Below are 22930 nucleotides of genomic sequence, written 5' to 3'. Positions count from 1 at the left end.
CATTCATTCATTCATTCAATCTTATTTATTGAGCACTTACTATGTGCAGAGCACTGTAATAAGCGCTTGGAATGGACAGTTCGGCAACAGAGATAATCCCTGCCCAATAACGGGCTCACAAATCATGATGTACAAACTAGATGACGGCATAACGGTTGGCCACTGAAAAGACTGCACCGAGACCGAACACAGACCAAACCCCATTGCCTGCTGTGTGGCCTTGGGCAAGTCACTTCATTTCCCTGTGCCTCAGTTACCTCTTCTGAAAAATGGGGATTTTTCACGTCTCACTGTGAGACCGATGTGGGACGTATAGCATGTCCAACCTGATTAGCTTTTATCGACCTCAATGCTTAGTACAGTGTCTGGCGCAGAGTAAGCACTTCAGTCATGTTTATTGAGGGCTTACTGTGTGCAGAGCACGGTACATACTTAACAGATACCTTAAAAAGCAACAACAAAAAAAAACAATGTCTGAACTCAAGTGCATGGCCTAACTGGCAGTGGGCAGTCTTGCCTTGTGCTCAACGCCCTAAACCAGGAGAGAGTTCCTGCCATGCCCCTTATGCTGGCATAGCAAGAGCTGAAAGGCACTGTGACTGTGGTCCCTCCCTACCCACCCTCGTCTAAACTGAATGTCTGTGGCCCGAGTTGCCACATCTTTAGCACTTGACTAAACTTTTGAGAGTTGGTGAGTGGCATGGCACAAATTACCCTATTTATTTGAGAGCCATGCTTACCTTTTCTATCTTGGTTTGGAAAAACCTGTGGCGCCAAAGTGATTTGAAGCTTAGGTTTCCAGGCCCTCCAAGGTCAGAAGTGGGCCAGAGGCTGGCTGTCCAGAAACTATGGATGGGAAGTAGACTACAGTCAGTCTGCCTCCTGTCCAGAGTTCAGAGCTGCAAGGGAACCAGGTGAACTAGAGACACGGGACCCATTTCTGACCCTAGAATGGACCCTGAGGAGTGAGCACGGTTAGAATGGTTTGCAGAGTGGTGAGTGGGGGGCAAAACCCAGCTGGTCATCATCAGTAGGCATGCGGAGAGTTGTTAGAGAGCCTTAGAAACAGCCCCAGAGTTGCCCTTAACTTCAAAGGACCTTGAATGGGGCTCGGAGAGAAAGGAAATTACAGATAATCAGCCATTGTACGTTGCAAACAAATTATTTAAAAATCCCGTCCATTAAAATGAGCAAAGGATGCCTTCCAGCCAAGAACAATGCATTGAAAGTGGTTATTGTTTAGAAGAGCTGCGGGTGTTTAAGCAATTAATTTTTCTTCTGGATACTTGGTTAATTCGTAGGAGATTATTCCTTGGTTGCTGATTTCCTTAAATTGGGGCTACATATTTGGTGGGTAACTTTATTTCATTCATTATTCATTCATTCATTCATTTATTAATTTTGGCCACCATGAGCTCTGTCCTAGTAGGCTGCCTTTCAGCAGATATCTGGATAGGAGAAGTTCCCCCTCATCACGTGGTGTACTCCTGAACTTACTTTGGTAATTTGCCGAAAGAAGGTCTCCTTACCCTTCCTGATATGAAGGTCTGTAACTGGACTCCTGAGCCATTTGCGATTCTCTTGAAGTCAGTGATGCGTGTTTCCTGATGATTACAGGAAGCATACTCTACAGCTCTCCTCCTACCAGCTGGTGTTCCCAGCTCCACAAGTAGCCTGCCACAGCCATCACTGGAAAAAATTCCACCTGCCACTAGAAAATGGTTAAGGTATGCTGTTGATTTGAGCACAGCAGTGATCTTTGATGGTGGCAGCCTGGAGGGAGGAAAATGCTCATGGGAGAGGGGACAGTGAGCACAACCCCCAACTCCTTGGTCTTCCCTGTCTTACATTCATTCAAGCATTCAACCGTATTTATCGAGCGCTTACTGTGTGCAGAGCACCGTATTAAGCGCTTGGAAAGTCCAGTGCTACAATATAGAGAGGCAATCCCTGTGTATTCTATGCTTCGGCCCCACAGCACTTACTTCCACAGCCGTAATTTATTTTAATGTCTCTCTTCCCCTCTAGACTGTAAACTCTGGGGGGACAGGCAATTTGTCTACCAACTCTGTTGGTTGTACTCACCCAAGCACCTAGTATAGTCGATCAATCAATCGATTGTATTTTATTGAGCGCTTACTATGTGCGGAGCACTGTACTAAGCGCTTGGGAAAGTAAAATATAACAATGGGACACCTTCCCTGCCCACAGCGAGCTTGCAGCCTATAGGACTATATGGCACTGTGTTCTCCAGGGAGAGAGAGACTGAACTTTTTTGGTCTCGACTATATGCACCTTGAATTCTACATGCTATAATCTGCTCTACACAAAGTAAATGCTCAATAAATACCATTAATTGTTTGCTAGTCTTTTTTTTACACCCAAGTTTAGAACAACTGAAAGCACCAGGTAGCGATGGTGTGCCCAGAAGACCAAAAAGTGAAAGAGTCTATCTCTCTCCCCCCATTTCTGTTACAGCTTGCTGTGGGTGGGGAACTAGGTACATTGAGCACCCCGAAGGTGCTTAGTAAATACTATTGATTAGTTGGCTTCCAGTTTCCTTTTGTCTTTTGTACCTCCCATTTCCTGTCCTCATCCTTGAAATTGCCAGTTGTGTTGTACTCTCCAAAGTGCTTAGTACAGTGCTCTGTACACAGTAAGTGCTCAAAAGATGTGATTGATTGATTGCCCTATGTGGTTTTGTGTAGTTTTGATTTGGGGTTTGCCTTCCTTGTAAGTATGGGGGTTCTTCTATGTTTTTGTAATTGGTACCTGTGAAGAACTTACTCTGTGTCAGGCACTGTACTAAGCACTGGGCTAGGTGCACGTTAATCAGGTTGGACACAGTACCTGTCCCACATAGGGCTCCCAATCTTAATTCTCATTTTATAGATGAGGTAACTGAGGCAAAGAGAAGTTAAGTGACTTGTCCAAGGTCTCACAGCAGATATGTGGCGGTGCCGGGATTAAAATCCAGGTCTTTCTGATGTAGAGCCCATGCTACTTCTGTTGCCAGTCCTCCCCTGCCCTTATTCATTCAGTGGTATTTATACTTACTGGGTAATGCACTTACTGGGTAATGAGCACTGTACTAAGCACTTGAGAGAGTACACACATACATTAGAGGTGGTAGACACCATCCCTGCCCACAAAGAGCTTACAGTCTTATTCTTAGATTGTGAGCCCTTGAGGACCAGGAACCTTGTTGATTTTTAATACCTGTACTTTTCCCCAGCACTTAGTACGTGATTTGCAAATAATAAGTGCTCAATAAATACTATTATTACCATTTGCTGTAGCTGGCTGTTTTAAGCAACTTGCTTTTGTGGTTTTCCACAGTTTGCCTTCATTCCAGAGTTTGGTAAATAGAATGCCAAGTGGCTATTGACTTGGAGTTTCCCCCTTTACAGTTTCTGAGCTAGATCTGACTCCCGTATTGATTTTGGTAGCTCTGACCAGCAATCCCACACCTCCTCTTTCCTCCAGGATATTTCCGCCTAGATGTTCGACCAGCACCTCAAACTCAACATGTCTAAAACCAAACTCCTCATCTTTCCCCCGAAACCCACTCCTCCTAACTTTCCCATTGTAGTCGACACCACCACCGCCCTCCCTGTCTCAGAAGCCCACAACCCCATTGTCATCGACGACTCTTCCCTATGGTGCAACTCTCCCATTCAGTCTACTTCCAAATCTTGCTAGTTCTCCCTGCACAGCATCTCCCAAAGCTGTCTCTTCCTCTCTACCCAAAATAGCTACCATCCTTCTGTAAGCTCTGCTCTTGCCATGGCTACAGTGTTTCGCACTACTCTCTTCACTGGCCTCCCTTCCTCTAGCCTCCCCCCATCCAATCTAGATTCTACGCTGACGCACAGATCATCTTCCTGAAGCATCGCGCAGCCCACATCTCTCCTTTCCCCAAACCCTCCACTGGATCTCTCTCTTCGCATCAAATAAAAACTCCTCAGTCGACTCGAAGGCTTTCCACAAGTTGGCCCCAATTTACCTATCCACTCTCTTCACCTCCTATTCCCCAACTGCCCATCTTTGTTCGCTCCCCAAGCCAATCTAGCTGTACCTTACGCCCGACACCCCCACCTCCATCCCAGTCGATCAATGATACTTATTGAGTGCCTGCTGGATGCAGAGCACTATACCAAGTACCTGGGGGAATACGATACAAGGACTTCCTAGATTAGACGGGGAGTCACAGACATATACAGATGAAGAGCAGCGTGGCCTACTGGAAAGAGCATGGGCCTGGGAGTATAAGAGGACCTGGGTTCTAATACTGGCTCTGCCATTGCCTGCTGTGTTAATTTGGACAAGTCACTGAACTACTCTGTGCTCCAGTTTCCTCATCTGTAAAATGAGGATTCAGTGCCTGTTCTCCCTCCTACTTCGACTGTGAGCCCCGTGTGGGATGAGGACTATGTCTGACCTGATTAACCAGCACTTAGGATAGAGCTTAACGTAAAGTAAGCACTTAATAAATATAATGATAACAATAATAATGATAATAATGTGCTGCGGGTCTTGGGGATGGTTGAATAGCAAAGTGCTTAAGGTATACAGACCCAAGTGGCTAGGCGATGCAGAAAGGAGGGTTTCGACAGGGGAATGAAGGCTTAGTCAGGGAAGGCATCTTGAAGGAGATATTATTTTAGTGGGCTTTGAAGGTGGGGAGATTGGTGGACTGTCAGATATGAAGGGGGAAGGAGTTCCTGGCCAGTGGGAGGATGAGGGCAAGGGATTGGCGGCAAGACAGATGAGACTGAGGTGCAGTGAGTAGGCTGGAATTAGAGGACTGAACCGTGCAGGTGGAGTTGTAATAGGTGATCAGCAAGGTAAGCGAGCAGGGAAAGAGCTGATTGAATGCCTTATAAGTTCTTCATTCAGTCGTATTTATTGAGTGCTTACTGTGTGCACAGTGCTCTACTAAGCACTTGGGAGAGTAAAATATAACAATAAACAGACACATTCCCTGCCCACGACAAGCTTGCAGTCCAGATTTAGGAGGGAAAGAGCTGACTGAGTGTCTTAAAGCCGAGGGTAAAGAGTTCGTGTTCGATATGGAGATAAATGAGCAACTATTAGAGGTTGTTGAGTAGTGGGGAGACAGAGAGACAGAACATATTTTGAGAAAATGATCCCGGCAGCAGAGTGAAGTATGGGCTGGAGTGGGGAGAGAGAGGCGGCAGGGAGGTCATTGAGGAGGCTGATACAGTAGTCAAGGCAGGATAGGATTAGTGCAGGGATCAACGCGATAGTTTGGGTGGAAAGGAAGGAGCGGTTTTTAGGAATGTTGTACACTGTAAGCTCATTGTGAGCAGAGAACATGTCTACCAACTCTGTTACTTTGTTACATCGTACTCTCCCAAGTGCTCAGTACAGTGCTCTGCACACAGTAAGTGCTAAATAAATATTTAGCAAAGGTAGAACCTACAGGATTTGATGACAGACTGAATATGTGGGTTGAGTGAGAGGAGTCAAAAATAATGCTAAGGTTATTGGCTTGTGAGTCAGGGAGGGTGGTTGTGTCGTCTCCAGTGATAGAAAAATCCGGGGGAGGACTGAGTTTGGGTGGGAAGATGAGGAGTTCTGTTTTGGATACGTTAAGTTTAACATGCTGTTCCCATAGTTTGGCACTCCCTCCCTCTCACAGCAGACAGACCAGAGCTCTCCCTACCTTCAGATCCCTCCTAAAATCCCACCTCCTCCAACAAGCTGTCCCCGATTAATTTTCCAGCACCTTGAACAGTATTGTTTCTTCAGCTAATTTATTTGTGCCTTCCTTTCTTTCATTCAGTCAGTCATATTTATTGAGTGCTTACTGTGTGCAGAGCACTGTACTCAACTCTTGGGGGAGTACAATACAACAGACACATTTCCTGCCCACAGTGAGCTTACAGTCTAGAGGAAGGGAGACAGACATTAATATAAATAAATTATTCATTCAATCAATCAATCACATTTATTACATGCTTACTGCATGCAGAGCACCTTAATAAGTGCTTGGGAAAGTACAATACAACATATACAGTGGCATTCCCTGCCCACTATCAGCTTACAGTCTGCAGGGGGGCAGGGGGCAGGCAGACATCAATAAAATAAATTGCAGATATGTACATAAGTGCTGTGGGCCCAAGGGGGGTGAACAAAGGAAGCAATTCAGGGTGATGCAGAAGGGAGTGGGAGAAGAGGAGGGGGGGAGCTTAGTCAGGGAAGGCCTCTTGGAAGAGTTGTGCCTTCAATAAGGCTTTGAAGTGGAGGAGAGTGATTGTCTGTCTGATCTAAAGAGGGAGGGCATTCCAGGCCAGAGGCAGGACGTGGGCAAGGGGTCAGCGGCGAGATAGATGAGATCGAGGCACAGTGAGGAGGTTACCATTAGAGGAGTGAAGTGTGCGGGCTGGGTTATAGTAGGAGAGTAGAGAGGTGAGGTAGGAGGGGGCAAGGTGATGGACTGCTTTGAAGCCAATGATGAGGAGTTTTTGTTTGTTGTGGAGGTGGATGGGCAACCACTGGAGTTTTTTGAGGAGTGGGGAAACAGGTCCTGAACGTTTTTGTAGAGAAAAGATTCCTTAACACGTGTGTATATTATGTCTGCTTAATCTACTTATTTTAGACCAGTCTAGTTGTCAGTATTTTTCCATTTGTCTCCCCGTTAGAGTGTTGGCTCCTCGTGGGCGGGAAACACGTCACTCGATTATTTTGTACTTCCCAAGCTCCTCGTACAGTGCACCACACCAAGTGGACTACCGTTGTTTCTGTCTGCCCAAGTCAGGAGCAGTTTGGCTTACATGGCCTCTGGGAACCCACTCCCATTAACGATGAACACGTGGAAGTTCAGACTGATTGACTCTTAGGCCTTAGGATAAACAGGGAGGACAATTGGTTCTGAGTCTAGTTAAAGATTAAATTTGAAAAAATGATCTTTTATCCCTTTCAGTGGGAGAAGGATCATTGACTCAAGTACAGATCTGACTGCCGGCACTCGGATGGCATTTGGATTTTCCGAGATAAGCCAAGAAATTTTAAAACAAGATTAGAGTCTTGTAAAAACAGTAGTAAAGACCAAATTATCCAGAGTGCCCCAGACCGATGCCAATTCAGATACTTGATATTTGGATTAAATATTTTCTAAATTTATCCCACTGTTTAATGAGCATCAGGTACAAAGGTAGGGACTTCTGGGGTCCCCGTAGGAGCATTATCAGAGCAGACACTAAATTTAGGACATCAGCTACTCTGATACTTAATCTCCTAGGGGTATGGATTCTGGATTATGAAAGTTTTACTGCAGTAGTGGTAATTAGTTATAGGCAGTCCTGCTGTGCCATGTGTTTTCATTACCCAGTGTGGATATAGCACAATGGAAGTATTAGGAAATGTTTTTCCCGCGACACATGTCTCTTCTGGGTATAACAATTCACAAGTTGGCACAAGGGAAACAGCATGGCTAAGTGGATAAAGCCTGGGAGCCAGAGAACTTAGGTTCTAATGTCGCCGCCATTGGCCTGCTGTATGACCTTGGGTAAGTCACTTAACTCTTCTGGGCCTCAGTTTCCTCAACTGCAAAATGGAGATTTGATAACCTGTTCTCTCTCCTACTTAAACTGTGAGCCCCATATGGGACAGGGACTGTTTGCGGCCTGATTAACTTGTATCTACCCCAGCGCTTAGAACACTCCTTAACCCATAGTAAAAGCTCTAACAAATACCATTAAAAAAAAAAAGTAGACTCGGTGTAGGAACAGATGGTTGTGCACATACATTTCCCAGCCTCTGCATGAACCTTACTGTACTTTGTGTTTCTTTGTGAATTTGAATCTTTACAATATTTAATATAGTAAAACAACGGTGAGTGGCAAGGATGTAAAAGCACTCTGCTAGTGGTGGATGGAACAGCAACACAAGGATTTGTTTGGATATCAGTCATGGAGACATCTTCAAGCCTTCAACCCCCAATCCATTCATTCCCATTTAGTCGATGGTTATTATAAACCCGGCAGACCACCACTCTCCCCACCTTCAAAGCCTTTTTGGAATCACATCTCCAAAAGGCCTTCTCTGATTAATCCTTCTTTTCTCCTACTCCCTCTCCCTTCTGCATCGTCTGTGCACTTAGATCTGTACCCTGTAAGCACTTGATATTCACCTTACCCTCAGCTCCACAGCATTTATGTACGTATCCGTAATTAATAATTTACATTAGTGTCGGTCTCCCCCTCTAGATAGTTAGTTCCTTGTGGGCAGGGAGTGTCTTTACCAACTCTGTTAACTTGTACTCTCTCAAGTGCTCAGTACAGTGCTCTGCATCCAGTAAGCAGTCACTAAATACCATTGATGGAGGCAGCTTGGCTTAATGGAAAGAGCAGGGGACTGGGAGTCCGAAAACCCAGATTCAAATCCCAGCTCTGTCACTGTCCTACTGCGTGACCGTGGGCAGGTCTTTTCCCCTCTCTGGGCTTCCATTTCCCCATCAGTAAAATAGGGGTAAGATAGATTTGTGAGCCTCGTTTGGGACAGGGTCTGCCCAAGTTCATAATTTCCTAAATACCCCAGCATTTGGCCCACAGTAATCATTTAAATCAGTTGTATAATTAGTATAGCAAAATTTTGCCATAGCATGAAGTTCTTTGAGAGCATAGTGGAAACTAACGTATTGCCTCTACAACTGCTTGAATGTTGATCAAACTTCGGACAGTTCCCCTGATTTAATCAGAGGACAGGAAACACGTTTTCTAACTTAGACATATCTAGTATTTTCAGCATTCATTCCAGCATGTTTTTCTTTATCTAGCTCCAGTGGCTGTTAGACAATTACGAAACAGCCGAAGGTGTGAGTCTCCCCCGAAGTTCCCTGTACAATCATTACCTTCGACACTGCCAGGAGCATAAACTGGATCCTGTGAATGCTGCTTCCTTTGGAAAATTAATTCGTTCTGTGTTTATGGGACTGAGAACTCGAAGGTTGGGAACAAGGTGGGTACATAGACGTGCAAGTGGGAGGAATCACTTACACAGACCCGTATGTGTCTTTTTTTTTCTTCCCTTCTTAACGAGCTCTCTCTTCTCATCTGAGGAGGGGAAGAATTTTTCCACCCTCAGCGGTAGGAGAGCGGGCTGTTATGGCTGGTGCAGCAGTGATGGATGGTGCCTCGTGAAGAAATGTCTCTGGGCAGGTGTTTCCTCCCTGAAGTTCCGCCAGGAGCACTGCTGATTTTGCTCCGCACCTCCTTGGACAGTCCCCCAGTTCATCAGAGAGAGCCATGTTGGGAAATCGAGGGGCAGCTGACAGCACATTTTCCCCGCCGCTACTGAAAGCAGCGAGCCCCTGTCCCAAAAGAACTGCCCCATTCCTCAGTATGGCGCTCTCCCCGTCCCTGCCCCGCATTAATGCTCCAACAGGAAAATGGGAGGAATATAGAAATCTAACTTGGGGAAATAAGAATGAGATTTCTATTACATGTGTAGAATTTCTTCTCAAAAACATGACATCCCCCTGACCTAGGTGACACCTGATAGAGATGGTTTGAGGTGGCCACTGAATTTGTGGAGGTAACACAAAATTGTATGTCGCAGTGTGGGTGAAGCACACCTTTCAACAGTGGGTGGCAGGGGAGGGGGATCATAAATTTGTACTTTCAGTCCCTGTAGTAAGTTCCTAGTGGACAGGTATCGAGTCTACCGACTATGTTGTACTCTCCTAAGCGCTTAGTACAGTTCTCTGCACACAGTACTCACTGTGGTCAGGGCATGTGTCTGTTCACTGTTATTATTGTACTCTCTGAAGCTCTTAGTACAGTGCTCTGCACACAGTAAGTGCTCAGTAAATACGATTGAATGAGCAGTAAGCGTTCAATAAGTACCATTAAATGACAAGTCAATTAATTGACAAATCCAGTTGAAAGAAAAGATCCAACGACGGCAGATGGGGGCCTCATCTTAAGTGGGGTCTGCTCCTGGCCTGCTGTGTGACCTCAGGCAGGTCACTTAATCTCTCCATGCCTCAGTGGCCTAGTGGACAGAGCACAGGCCTGGGAGTCAGAGGACTTGGGTTCAAATCCCGACTCCACCGGTCCACTGTGCGAACTTGGGTAAGTCACTTCACTTCTCTGTGCCTCAGTTACCTCATCTGGAAAAGGGGGATTAAGATTGTGAGCCACACGTGGGACAAGGACTGTGTCCAACCCAATTTGTTTGTATCTATCCCAGCATTTAATACAGTCCCTGGCTCATAGTAAACACTTAACAAATACCATTAAAAAAAAATCCCATCACGAGCTAGTTGCTTTGGGTAATATTTACTGGTCGGCCTTCTGAGACCCTACCAGATGTTTACTTGCTTTTCTCCAATTTTTCTTTTCTTTCAGCTCAGTCTCTTTTTCCCCACTACTTCTGCCAGTTTACTCTGTAACATAAACATCACTTCTGGAATGTGATTCACTGTTCAGCCTGGGGCTCAGGCTTTTATATTCATTTCTCCATACCATTCTATAATAAAAAAACTTTAGAGTACAACTTTTTAAGTATCCCCAATACTAAAGTAATTAATCAGTAGGATTAAGGCACAAACATCCAGGAATGTAAGCCAGGAAAGATAGGGTAAGGGTAGCAATATTAGCATATATTGAATGCCCTCTGGATGTAGTGCCCTGTCGTAAATGCTTAGAATCAATCACTCATATTTATTGAGTGCTTAATAATGTGCAAAGCATTGTTCTAAGCACTGGAGAGGATACAAGGTGATCAGGCTGCCCCAAGTGGGGCTCACCCATTTTACAGATGAGGTAACTGAGGCACAGAGAAGTGAAATGATGTGCCCAAAGTCACACAGCTGACAAGCGGCTGAGCCGGGATTTGAACCCATGACCTCTGACTGCCAAGCCTGGGCTCTTTCCACTGAGCCACGCTGCTGCTTACCATGTGCAGAACACTGTACTAAGCACCAGGGAGAGTAGAGGTATAACAGATTTGGTAGACACATTCCCTGCATATTTTTTCATAGTTTTCCCTCTAGACTGTAAACTCATACCAAACACTGTACTAAGAGCTGGGGGTAGTACCAGCTAATCAGGTTGGACACAATCCATGTCCCACGTGGGATTCACAGTCTTAATCTCCATTTTACAGATGGACTAACTGAGGCCCAGAGAAGTTAAACGACTTGCCCGAGGTCACACAGCAGACAAGTGGCGGAACTGGGATTAGAACCCAGATCCTCTGACATCCAGGCCCTTGCTCTTTCCACTAGGCCATGCTACTTCTCACTGTCGCACCACTATTTTGCAACCCCAAAACAGGGGAGAGGCTTTTACATGGGGAACTGAGTCTAGCGATAAGGGGGAGCAGGAAGAAAAAGAGAAGGAAAAAAATGAGGAGAAAATGAAGGGACTTGAGACTCTATTTCTTATTCTATTGCACTCCCCCAAGTGCTGGATATAACAGGCACTCAGTGGATTTCCTCCCCTTCTCCTCTGTATCTGATTGACTGATTGAAATTCTCAGATAATCAGTGGGTTTGTGACTAGGCCTCTCAGCCAGTCAGACACAGAGACACAAGTGGCTGTGTGACCTTGGGCAAGTCATTTAACTTTTCTGTGCCTCCGTTTCTTCAGCTGTAAAATGGGGTTGAAATTCCTGTTCTGCCTCCCTCTTGGTCTGGGGGGCTCATGTGGGACAGGGACTACCTCTGGTCTGATTGCATTGTGTTTGCCCCAGCACTGATTGGTATTTATTGAGCACTTATTGTGTGCAGAGCACTGTACTAAACTCCTGGGACAGAATTCATTCCTTCATTTAGTTGTATTTATTGAGAGCTTACTGGGTGCAAAGCACTGTACTAAGTGCTTGAGAGAGTACAAAATAACAATAAACAGACACATTCCCTGCCCACAACGAGATTACAGTCTAGCCGGGGAAATCCAGCTTCCCTGCCTACAAGGAATGCACGGTTTACATCGTTAATTTTCCATAAAGGCAATTATAGCAACATGGAGATAACTTTTGCCTTTCAATCAATGTTATTTATTGAGCGCTTACTATATACAGAGCACTGAATTAAGCACTTGGGAGAGTACAATACAAAAGAGTTAAGAGACACGTAAGCATTTTGGCAGGCCTGTGGATTTTGACAAACTATCCACAAGGCTGATTTTAAAGGCATAGCCCCATCTGGTTAAAGTCTTTCTTGGCAGCCATATGGCCTTCCAAGAGCAGAACAGAAATGCTTGGATAAAATGCACTAGAAACTCTTTAATTCAATTCCAGAAATATGCCTTAGTGCTCTGCTCTTCCACAACCAGGTCCACTGTGATGAAAAGTTACATCTCGTGGCTCAGTGGAAAGAGCACGGGATTGGGAGTCAGAGGTCATGTGTTGGAATCCCAGCTCTGCCACTTGTCAGCTGTGTGACTGTGGGCAAGTCACTTAACTTCTCTGTGCTTCAGTTACCTCATCTGTAAAATGGGGATTAAGCTTGTGAGCCTCATGTGGGACAACCTAATTACCTTGTATACCCCAGCGCTTAGAACAGTGTTCTGCACATAGTAAGCACTTAATAAATACCAACATTATTATTATTATTATTTAGTCAAAGCAGGATTACCAGCGTTCTAAGGTAATTTCTAATTAAGGGTGGTAGCCTCTCTCTTTTTGGAGCCGGATTTGATCTTTAACTGCCACTCAGAGAACTTCATTGAGACTTCCCCCCCCCCCCAGAAAACAGTGCAGAGTTGTTGAACTGATGGATTTGTCAAGCCATTGGCATAAGCCACAAGGAGTTTGGCCTAGTGGAAAGAGCAAAGGACCTCTGTAAGCTCACTTAGTACAGTGCCTGGCACGTAGAACTGCTTAGCAAATACAACGATTATTATTATTAATAAATAGGTTTACAGCCCTTTCTCCTGGTCTCTACTTTTCTGGCTCCTTCTCCTCTTTTTTAGGTCACATTAGAAGCTTCAGTAGGCCAAGGCTGTCATTTGTTCATCCGGTTTTACAATGGAAAGTCTAGTTAGCAGCTTCCCTGTCGTGTATGGATTCAACGCCTGATGCTTTTGTGCTCAGTATTTTCATTCTCTTATCTCGATCCTTCCTCCACCACCGCTCCCGCCTCCAAGTTCCATGACTAGGGTGCAGCGCTCGAGTTCACCAGGACCCTTCCCTCTGGAATTGCCCAGATGTGGGGTACCGCCACAAAATGGCGCATACGATGTCATTGAGTTAAGCTGCATGTCCAGCAAAATGCATGCGATGTCATGTGCATCTCCTTGTTTAGTATTCCCAAGGGCTGTCAGTGGCCATTTGTGAAGGACTCCCGGGCTAGGAAAAAGAGGCCAATTTTAGGGTCCCACTGGGTGGCCTTGTTTTTGAGAAGCACGATCACATTGATGAGCAAGAGAAAAGAATCAGTGGGGAGTCCTTCCCCTCAATACGGGGCCCCATCCTGCCCTCTCCATCATGTCAGGGTGAGCCAGCCTGTTTTACGTAATCTTTAGAATGTTGGGGTTGGAATTCATGGGCCTGTGACCACTTTGACTGTTGGTCTCTAACAGTCGTTTTTGAAAGGTGAGGCGCATGAAACTGCATCTGCAATTGTCCTGTGTTATTCATTCTTGTCTTGGCTTTTTCTACTGTTTTCTGTTTTCCCTTCCTCATGGGTCGGTTGCCAGTCCCCACCCCCTTCTACTGTTCTCCCTTTCCCCCAGCCCCAAGCCCCGCTTTGTGTCTAACTGCCAGCCAGTAAGGGCCAACGGATCCTTCCAACTGTCACATTTCTTAACCCCTAGATCCGTCGTCCATTTAATTCTTTAGCCTAACTCCAACAAGCTTCCCTAACTTTCCCTCTTATAACCTGCCCCTGGCAACCACTCCCAACTCTGGCACCTCACTATTCTGGGACCCTCTCTCTCCCTTCCTCTCCACCCCTGCCCCCTCCCACAGCTGTAGCAGAACCTCCATCTCCCTGGTCAGTGTTTCTTTCTCCTGTATACTCTGGGGAGTGGTGCATGTTCCAGAGATAAACTCTAGGGTCAAGGGAACTGGACAGTAGAGGGGATGCAGACAAGCGGTCTCCCCATTTAGTCTTTCAGGACTTTCCACGTTGTTTACAATGTGCTATTTTGTCTAGATGGCTGTTGTCCTGATGATCTCAAAATGACCTGATGTTCCAGATCACGAGGGATATTTTCTTTGTTCCAGGACATTTTCTCTTGGTTTCTGTGTCCCAAAAGCAACCATCGGTCGATTGATGGAAAAATATTTCTGAGTAGTCACAGTCCTGTAGTAAGCTCAGTTTGAGACAGGCAGACGGTGCTGCAAGGCACCTTTTCTAAGATCTTCCTTATATCATGTGAGCAAATTTGTCCTAAATAGGGCTGCTAAATTCCTCAGGGTGCAGTCCAACAGAACTGCTGCCTCTTTAGCAAACTGAGTGACTGCTATCCTGGGTCACCAACTAACTTTTGGTAGGGAGTATGTGGTTGAGATATTTTTCCAGTAAGTAGTAGGGAAGAGACAACACCTCAGTTTGACCCCAGCTCTCAGTGATCAATAGCATGCAGGGAGAAAACTGTCCAGAGTTAGGGTGCCGAATCATCTGTAGGGCAGAATTTTTCCAAACCCCTTCCCCTGAGCAGGTGGAGACTATGTCCCCCACCTGCTTCATACACCATTGTTAAGGGATCTGCTCATGTCTGCCAGATAAATTACTGAATTTCTATCTTCCCCTCTTCTACAGGTTCCTATAGTAACCTTTCCTGTAGAAGAGATCGAGCATAATACACTGCCTCATACAGCCCTAGAAAATGTTTATTTGAAATTTGATTATTGAAAATACTGGTTTGTGTCTCTTTTCGACCCTTGGTAACTTGCTTCTGGTGTTTTTCTGCCCCCACCAGAGGAAACTCCAAATATCATTATTATGGGATTCGTCTGAAGCCAGATTCACCGCTAAATCGACTTCAGGAAGACACCCAATACATGGCAATGAGACAGCAACCCGCGCACCAGAAGCAAAGGTATATGACCAGTGTTTGTCTCTCTTTCTTAACAAGGTCAGAAATCACTGCTGAGTTGGCTCTGCCTACCAGAGCAAAGAGTTTGGAAATACTGAAAGGATTTGATGGGCTTTGAGCTATCGGTCGCAACTCGGGAAAAAAGATCATGGCGTCATTGTCGACTGTTCCTTCAGCTCTTTGGTTCTGCTGTGGGCAGTGACAGCCCAAAAAGGCACAGTATAGTATACAAAGTACCTGGTCACCACTTTTTAGGAAGTTCAATGTGGTGTGAGTTTGTTGTCTACCAATGTTTTTTATATTGTACTCTCCCAAGAGCTTAGTACAGAGCACGCTAAGCCCTCAATAAATGCCACTGATTGAAGGCCATAAAATTGCTGGAGAAGAGAAGACAATTAGGGGATGGAGAAGAGCCTGAAAAGATTAGGACTCTTTGGTCTGGGAAGATGAAGGCCAATAGGGACATGATTAAAGTCTACAAAATCAAGAAGGGTGTGGGTGTTCACCAAATCCCATAGCAACAGTTGAAAGGAGTAGGTTCAGAGGTATAGGAAACACTTCTTCCCTCTGTTGGGCAAGCCTATGGGATTTGTTACCACGAGACGTTGGGCCAGCAGAAAATATCAAGAGTTTCTAGAAGAACTTATATAAATTCAGGGACAAAGGAAAAAGCCCAGGCCTGGGAGTCAGAGAACCTGGGTTCTAATTCTGGGTCTGCCATTTGCCTGCTGGGTGGCCTTGGACAAGTCGCTAAACTTCTCTGCGCCTCAGTTCCCTCGTATTTAAAATGGGGTTGAAATACCCCTTCTCGCTCCCCTTTAGGCTGTGACCCCCTAGCCTCCTGTGGGACAGGGACTCTGTCCTAGCTCATGATCTTGTACCCAGCGCTTAGTATAATGCCTGACACATAAACCACAAGTATTATTATTATTAAAGTTAGGGACATAGAGATATGGGATATTAGATAGATATGGCCATGAGGATAAACGTCAAGGAGGACAGCAGTCTCAGTGCATTCATTTGTTACTATCAGAGATGATATATTAGGATGGACCCTTGGATTGACCCAGCTGTGGTCTCTTTTATGGTCTGAAGGGCATTTGTTCTGTCAAAAAACTTGAGATTTGCCAACATCTCTGTTTGTACAGCACCTTCATTTTTTTTAATACTGTGCCTCCTTAGGCCTGGTTTTGGAGCAGATGTTAAAGTGTGTGTCTCTTACTTCACTTTCTCAGTCTCTTGAAATAGATCTCCCTTTTCTTTCTGAATTTTTGTGAATTTTTTCCCTTATTTTTCTGTCTTCTCTCTCTCTCCCCCCTTCCCTCTCATTGTCTTTTTACTGTTTGATTTAGTTGGTCATGGGAGCTTGAGTGGGCACAGTATCGCTAACACTGTGCTAAGTGCGTGTTAGTAGATATGATTCCTGTCTTCCAATTACTTGCAGTCTAATAGAAGAAACAAAAATAGACTTACAAGCATTAAAAATGTATACAGATTTTAAAAATGGAGAGGCTAGTAATTGGATACTGGATAAAGTTAAGTAGGGAAAGCAATCATCCTGATCAAACCATCCCCTCAGCCACATAAGTAATTTAATATAATTGTGGGGGGTTGCCTTTTTCCACTTCTTTTTTCCTTTGGAGGGAGGGACTGTCTTGGTTGCAACATTAACTTAGTAGGAGGCAGGAGTGGTTTAGATAGGGATAAAATGAAGGGAAGCTGATGATAGCAGCCAAATATAAGACCACAATCTCTGTTTAGTCATCTTCTCTGTGCTTCAGTTTATTCAGTTAACTAGAAAGAAATCCAAACCTTTTACGAGTCAGATCAGGGATAAGCAGCAGTTGTCTGTTAACTGACAACACCACCGTCCTCCCTGCCTCACAAACCCTTAATCCTGGCATTATCCTCGACTCATCACTCTCATTCCACCCACATAAGTCAATCTGTCCCCAAATCCTGTCTGTTCTTTCCTCTCCAACCAAACTGCAACCACGCTGAGCCAAGCACTTATAGCCCACCTTAACTACTGCATCAGCCTTCTTGCTGACCTCCCTGCCTCCTGTCTCTTTCCACTCCAGTCCATACTTCACTCTGCTGTCGAGATCATTCCAGGACAGAGGCAAGATGAGGGCGTGTGGTCGGAGGTGAGATAGATGAGATCGAGGTACAGTGAGTAGGTTGGCGTTACAGGAGCGAAGTGTGCAGACTGGGTTGTAGTAGGAGAGCAGCGAGGTGAGGTAGGAGGGGGCAAGGTGATTGAGTGCTATAAAGCCAACGGTAAGGAGTTTTTGTTTGATGTGGAGGTGGATGGGCAACCACTGGAGGTTCTTGAGGAGTGGGGAAACAAGAACTGAACGTTTTTGTAGTAAAATGATCCAGTTAGCCGAATGAAGTAAGGACTGGAGTAGGGAGAGGCAGGAGACAGGGAGGTCAGCAAAGAGGTTGATAAAATAATCTGGGGGTGGGGGTGGGGGGGCGGATAGGATAAGTGCTTGGATTAATGTCGTAGCAGTTGGGATGGAGAGGAAAGTTCAGATTTTAGCAATGCTGTGAAAGTTGAACTAATAGGATTTAGTGATAAATTGAATATGTAGGTTGAATCAAAGAGACTAGTCTAAGATAACACCAAGGTTAAGGGGCTGTGAGACAGGAAGGATGGTGATGCTGTCTCCAGTGACAGGAAAGTCTGGGGGAGAAGGACAGGCTTTGGGTGGGAAAGATGAGGAAATCTGTTTTGGACATGTTAAGTTTGAGATGTCGGCAAGACAACCAAGAAGAGATGTCTTGAAGGCAGGAGGAAATGCGAGACTTGCCAAGAAGGAGAAAGATCAGGCAACTCTATTTTATATTGTACTTTCCCAAACACTTAATACAGTGTCCTGCCCCCAGTGAGCACTCAGTAAATACAGTTGATTGATGTCCCCTGGACTGCTGCACTGGGTTTGATTCAAACCTTCAGGGTAGTCATGGGTTTTTAGAAAGCACCCGTGGGTCAATAACACTGTTTCCCAAGATTCAGAGGACAACAAAACTCCCTCGCCTCAGTGAAATCCATGGCAGGAGGTTTGAAAACTTTATGGGTTTTAGACTGCAGGGAACTAACCTTTATCAACCAAGAAAATTGTCACATTTTCTGATGGCTCAATAGTTCCCGCTCAGTGTGCTGTAATTTCTAATAACACCAGCATCACCCACTCGTGATTGAATTCCATAATTTTTTCCAGTGGTAGAATTCAATCATGGACTCACTGACATATAACCTCATCGACCAAACTTGTCAAAAGCACCAACCTGGCTCTGAAAAACAGCCAGTGACTGCCTGACCACAAATTTCTCCCCCTGCCAAGCTCCTAAAGCCCCCAAAATAAACCATTTTAAACAGCACCTGCAAAACTTGCCGTTTGAAGGTTTACATCTAAACGGGAAAATGTAAGGTTTGTGGAAGATTTGGAGGGTGCACTTACGTTATCTACTTGGGAAAATTTGGCCATAAAATAATTAGAATCAGGAATGGAAATAGGGCACTTACCTGCTTATAATAATGTTGGTATTTGTTAAGCGCTTACTATGTGCAGAGCACTGTTCTAAGCGCTGGGGTAAACACAGGGGAATCAGGTTGTCCCACGTGGGGCTCACAGTCTTAATCCCCATTTTACAGATGAGGGAACTGAGGCACAGAGAAGTTAAGTGACTTGCCCACAGTCACACAGCTGACAAGTGGCAGAGCTGGGATTCGAACTCATGAGCCCTGACTCCAAAGCCCGTGCTCTTTCCACTGCGCCACGCTGCTTATCATGAGTATGTTATGAGTGTGTGTGTGTGTGAGAGAGAGAAAGAAAGAGAAGGAGAAAGAGGACCACCCAAATGATTTACCTTTGAAATTTCCAATGTATGAGTGGGTGCGTGGGGGAGAGAAGCGTGTTTGTCTTTGCTGCCAGTGTCCCCTTTCCAGGAAGGAGATGATGGTAGCCAAGCAAGGAAAGAGTAGCAGGAGGAATCACCAGGAAAGGAACAGGTGGGTTGTTTTTGGAATGTATTAATGGATTTTCTATTCTATTTCCTGGGCTGGCTTGAACATTTAGTTGGCTAATATTTATTTAAATGCTTTTCCAAAATATACTTTCTCATAAGGCAAACATGTGTTTAAGGTGGGAAGAGTTTTGGAGTTTCTTCAGCCTATGTAAAGTCTGTTCCCAGTCAGGATCAGTGCCTCCAGTCTAAAATTAAGCTATTTTACAGAAGGAAAAGTTGCTATTTTTGCTTTATTTAGGAAAGACTTTGTGGCCTGGCCCCTGAAAATATATTTTTTTCTTTTTAAAATGTAAGCCAAATTGTGAAAAGCATTTTTTTCTCCTTCCTCCCCCTCACACATATATATCTCTATCACTTCTCTGTGTTTCCTTCCCCAGGATGTATGCGAGACTTGTATATGTAGACATATGTATGTGCAGACATGTGCACACATATGCTTAGCTAGTTTTAGGCATCTCCCATGACCTCTTCTGGTTTTTCCTCCTCTAAAGTACATAATAGAAGCATTCAATTTATTGTTGTCTATCAGTTGAAAGTGTTGAAACTGGGAAATTTCACAACAGCTATGACTTCAAGTAGATGTCCTTATCCCTTGGTTTGTTCTGAGGCCGGCAGTGCTTAGCCCTCCTTTTTTTTACCAGCTTTCCATTTTGGGGTGATGATGTGATCCTAAACATCGTGTAATGGCTATAGGATTTAACCAGTGCAAAAAAGTGCCAGATGGATGTGTGAATGGAGTAATAAATAAGATGCTTAAACCAGGGACTTGGAACCTGTAGTTTTGCATTCTGTTCTCAGCTCAGTAGGTTGCCTGTTTTTATTTTAAATATGGGGGTGAAAGGGAGAAGGATTTTTAGCAAGCTAGAGTGGGGAGAGAGTGTCAGGTGAGTTTGGGATGGGGCCAGCATGCAGGCGGGCTTCTAATAACTACCGGACTAGAAAAACACTCCATTTTGGGGTCCTTTCAAGCCCTGCTCAGAAACTCCCAGGCTCGATGAGCAAGCTGGGATGAGCAGAGCTAGGAGTCCAGCCCAAAAAACTGGAGTCACACCCAGAAAGCTGTAGGGATGAAAACAGTGGCTGGAAATCATGGGGGACAATGAAACTGACACTTACGCCAGCTCTCCTCTCTACTTTTCTTGTAATTAGAGGCCAGTCAAACCTTTCTCTGCCTTTGCTCTAATTCCATAAAATGGGGTTAAATCCTCTAACATCACGAGTGTGTGATGGTTAATGCTTTGTGATGGTTAATGCTTCTAAAGCAGTTTATTTTTCTTGGAGGAAAGACATAATAATAATAATATTTAAGTGCTTACTATGTGCCAAGCACTGTACAAAGTGCTGGGGTAGATACAAAATAATGAGCTCCCACTTGAAGTTCATGGTCTAAGTAGGAGGAACAGGTATTGAGTGCTCATTTTGCAGATGAGGTAAGTGAGGTACAGAGAAGTTAAGTGACTTGTCCAAGGTCACACAGCAGATAGGTGGGGGAGTCTAGAACCCAGGGCCTCTAGATTAGAACCCAGGCCAGTGCTCTTTCCACTAGGTCATATTGTTTCCCTGCTTGCTATGCTTACTGTGGAAGGATAGATCAAAGGGTAGATTAAAAAGAATTAGGCTATAGTGCTGAGGTAATAAATCATGGAGAAGTCTAACTCCTCACCCCGTTCACCGCTTGTGCCCAATTCCTCAGTGTTTTAGACTAAAGTCAGTGATCGGGGTTTGCCTACCTGAGGAAGGATTGTAGAACTAGCCCATTAACTTGGGTTGTTTCTTTAAAAAAATAAGAATCTACCAGTAGAATATTTCATTCATTCTTGCAAAAAGTATATGCTTCTCTCTCGTGTCACTCTCTCCTCCCTTTCCATGCCTCTCTCTTCTCCCCTTTGTGAACTCTGACTTTGCGTGTGTCAAATGAAGATAAACACTTAAAGTACATCTGTGCACTTTGCCCTTTTCTAGGTTTAGACCTGCTCAGAAGACAGATGGTCTTGGGGACAGTGGATCCAGTAGCAGCATGCAAACCACTCCAGAGCAGTCTGTAGCTGCTCAGAGTCAGCACCATCAGCAATTCATAGGTGAGACGATAAAACCGGCAGCGCTCTATCCCTACTCTTTTGTATCGTACCCTCCCAAGTGCTTAGTGCAGTCCTCTGCACACAGTAAGCCCTCGGTAAATACCACAGATTGATAGACGCTTCCTTTCATTGTGAACAGTTATCATCAGTGGTCACATGTATTGTGCACTTGTTTCAGTAGTATGTTTTCATTATAAATTCATGGTTTTCTGAACTTTACCAGAAACGCCAGCATTTGTGTACAGCCTTTCCCTATAGTGTTCCTGAAGTTGCAGTGCTATCAACAAACACCTCTAAAAGTGATTTGGCTTGCGCTGAGCAGAAAAAGTCTTCTGGACTTTATTCCATGCATCCCAAGTAACCAACACTGCCTATGGGAGACAAGCAATTGACTCGATCCATCAGTGGTATCGAACTGGGTTCTCTCACGGCATCTACCTAGTCTAGGGAGACGGGTGAGGCCTTGGCAGGGACACCACCCTTTGCCTCTCCAGCATTTCGGACCCAACACTGGTCCCTAGCCTAGAGAGTGAGAGAAGAGGGAAGGTGAGCAAAACTGAAGTTCCTGATTCCCCTCTCAGTCCGTTTTGTATGGAAAATAGCGCAGACAAGCGGAAAAGCCGAATGTCTCTGTATCACCTCAGATCTGCCTCTGAAGGAATTTATACAGGCTCAGGCTCAAGTAGTGATTCTCCAACCTTTTCGTTCTAAGGGTTCCTCCCGCCTCCTCGCCAAGTCCACCTCTGCCAAAAAACCTAATGTAGCATGATTTCCATGCTTTTAAGAAAGGGTGAACAATAGTATGATTTTCCCTCAGCTTTCCTCAAGAGAAAATTGACCAGTGTAGGTAGAGAATAAGGTGAGATTGATGAGTCTGGGAAATGCAGTGGTAAGAGGAAAAGAGGTGGTTTTGATGAGGAGCCTCTCTAGTGTTTAGCTATTTGGCTCCACAGCTCCCTCAGCACTTCTCCACAGCTTCCCTCTTTGAGATGCACAAGGTTGGGGTGATTCCCGAATGCCCAGTGCCAGGAGAGTGGAGACAAGCTTAAAAATATTTACAACTAAAAGTGGTCAAAATGATATATATGTGAATGCTAAGGAAGGTGTGAATTGAGTTGTCCATAGGGGTGATATCGCTCAACGTGCTGGGCAATTAATCGGGGAAAACTTGTTGGAGGAGGGTGGGATTTTAGAAGGGCTTTGAATATGGGGAGAGCTGGGGTCTGTCTGATGTGGGAAGGGAGGGAGGGAGGGATTTCTAAGCTGGAGGAACGGCTGGAGCGAGAAGGAGGAGACAGGGGAGTCGAGCATGCAGTCCAGGTAGAAGGTTGGGCTTGGGAAGAGTGAAGTCAATGGGTTGGGGAATAACAGGGGAAAGGAAACCCCACCTTTATCCGATTGTATGACTGCCATGATTATGCCCTCTTTTAATGACATGCTCTCTTCTGGCTCCTGCCTTGTGGGGTGGCAGGAGGGTTGATGTCCAGGGCTTCTTAAATACTCCCCCTCCTCAACCACACCCTCTGGGAGAACAGAGCCAACCTGATTGTGCTCAAACTGGGTCGGCAACTATAATTTTCAAGTCTTGCATAGACCTGAACCTCTCCCTTGTTCTTCTCACACTAATCTTAATTTATAGTTCATTGTTTCTTATTTTATCTCTCTTTTCCCTCTAGATGTAGCCCATGTCTTTCCAGAGTTTCCAACTCTTGATTTGAGCAATATATTATTACAAGAGGAAATCACTCTGAATGACATAAAGACTTTACAACTTCTTTATAGGAGACACTGTGAGGTAGC

The 22930-nt window shown here is 44.9% G+C and overlaps 1 protein-coding gene across 2 annotated transcripts in view; it reads left to right on the top strand.

The window, feature by feature from the left end:
• The window catches only part of RFX2 (regulatory factor X2), a 180094-nt gene that overhangs the window by 121728 nt on the left and 35436 nt on the right, over window positions 1–22930 (top strand). For both annotated transcript variants that reach the window (XM_029051839.2, XM_029051837.2), the window contains 4 exons: window positions 8804–8985; window positions 14901–15020; window positions 21015–21130; window positions 22807–22925. In XM_029051839.2, the coding sequence (XP_028907672.1) occupies window positions 8804–8985; window positions 14901–15020; window positions 21015–21130; window positions 22807–22925 (537 nt within the window). The remainder of the gene's footprint in view (window positions 1–8803; window positions 8986–14900; window positions 15021–21014; window positions 21131–22806; window positions 22926–22930) is intronic.

Source organism: Ornithorhynchus anatinus, chromosome X1 (assembly GCF_004115215.2).
Source record: "Ornithorhynchus anatinus isolate Pmale09 chromosome X1, mOrnAna1.pri.v4, whole genome shotgun sequence".
In the NCBI taxonomy this organism is placed as follows: Eukaryota; Metazoa; Chordata; class Mammalia; order Monotremata; family Ornithorhynchidae; genus Ornithorhynchus; species Ornithorhynchus anatinus.
The sequence above is the reverse complement of the archived record's forward strand: the minus strand, read 5'-3'. Positions and strand labels throughout refer to the sequence as shown.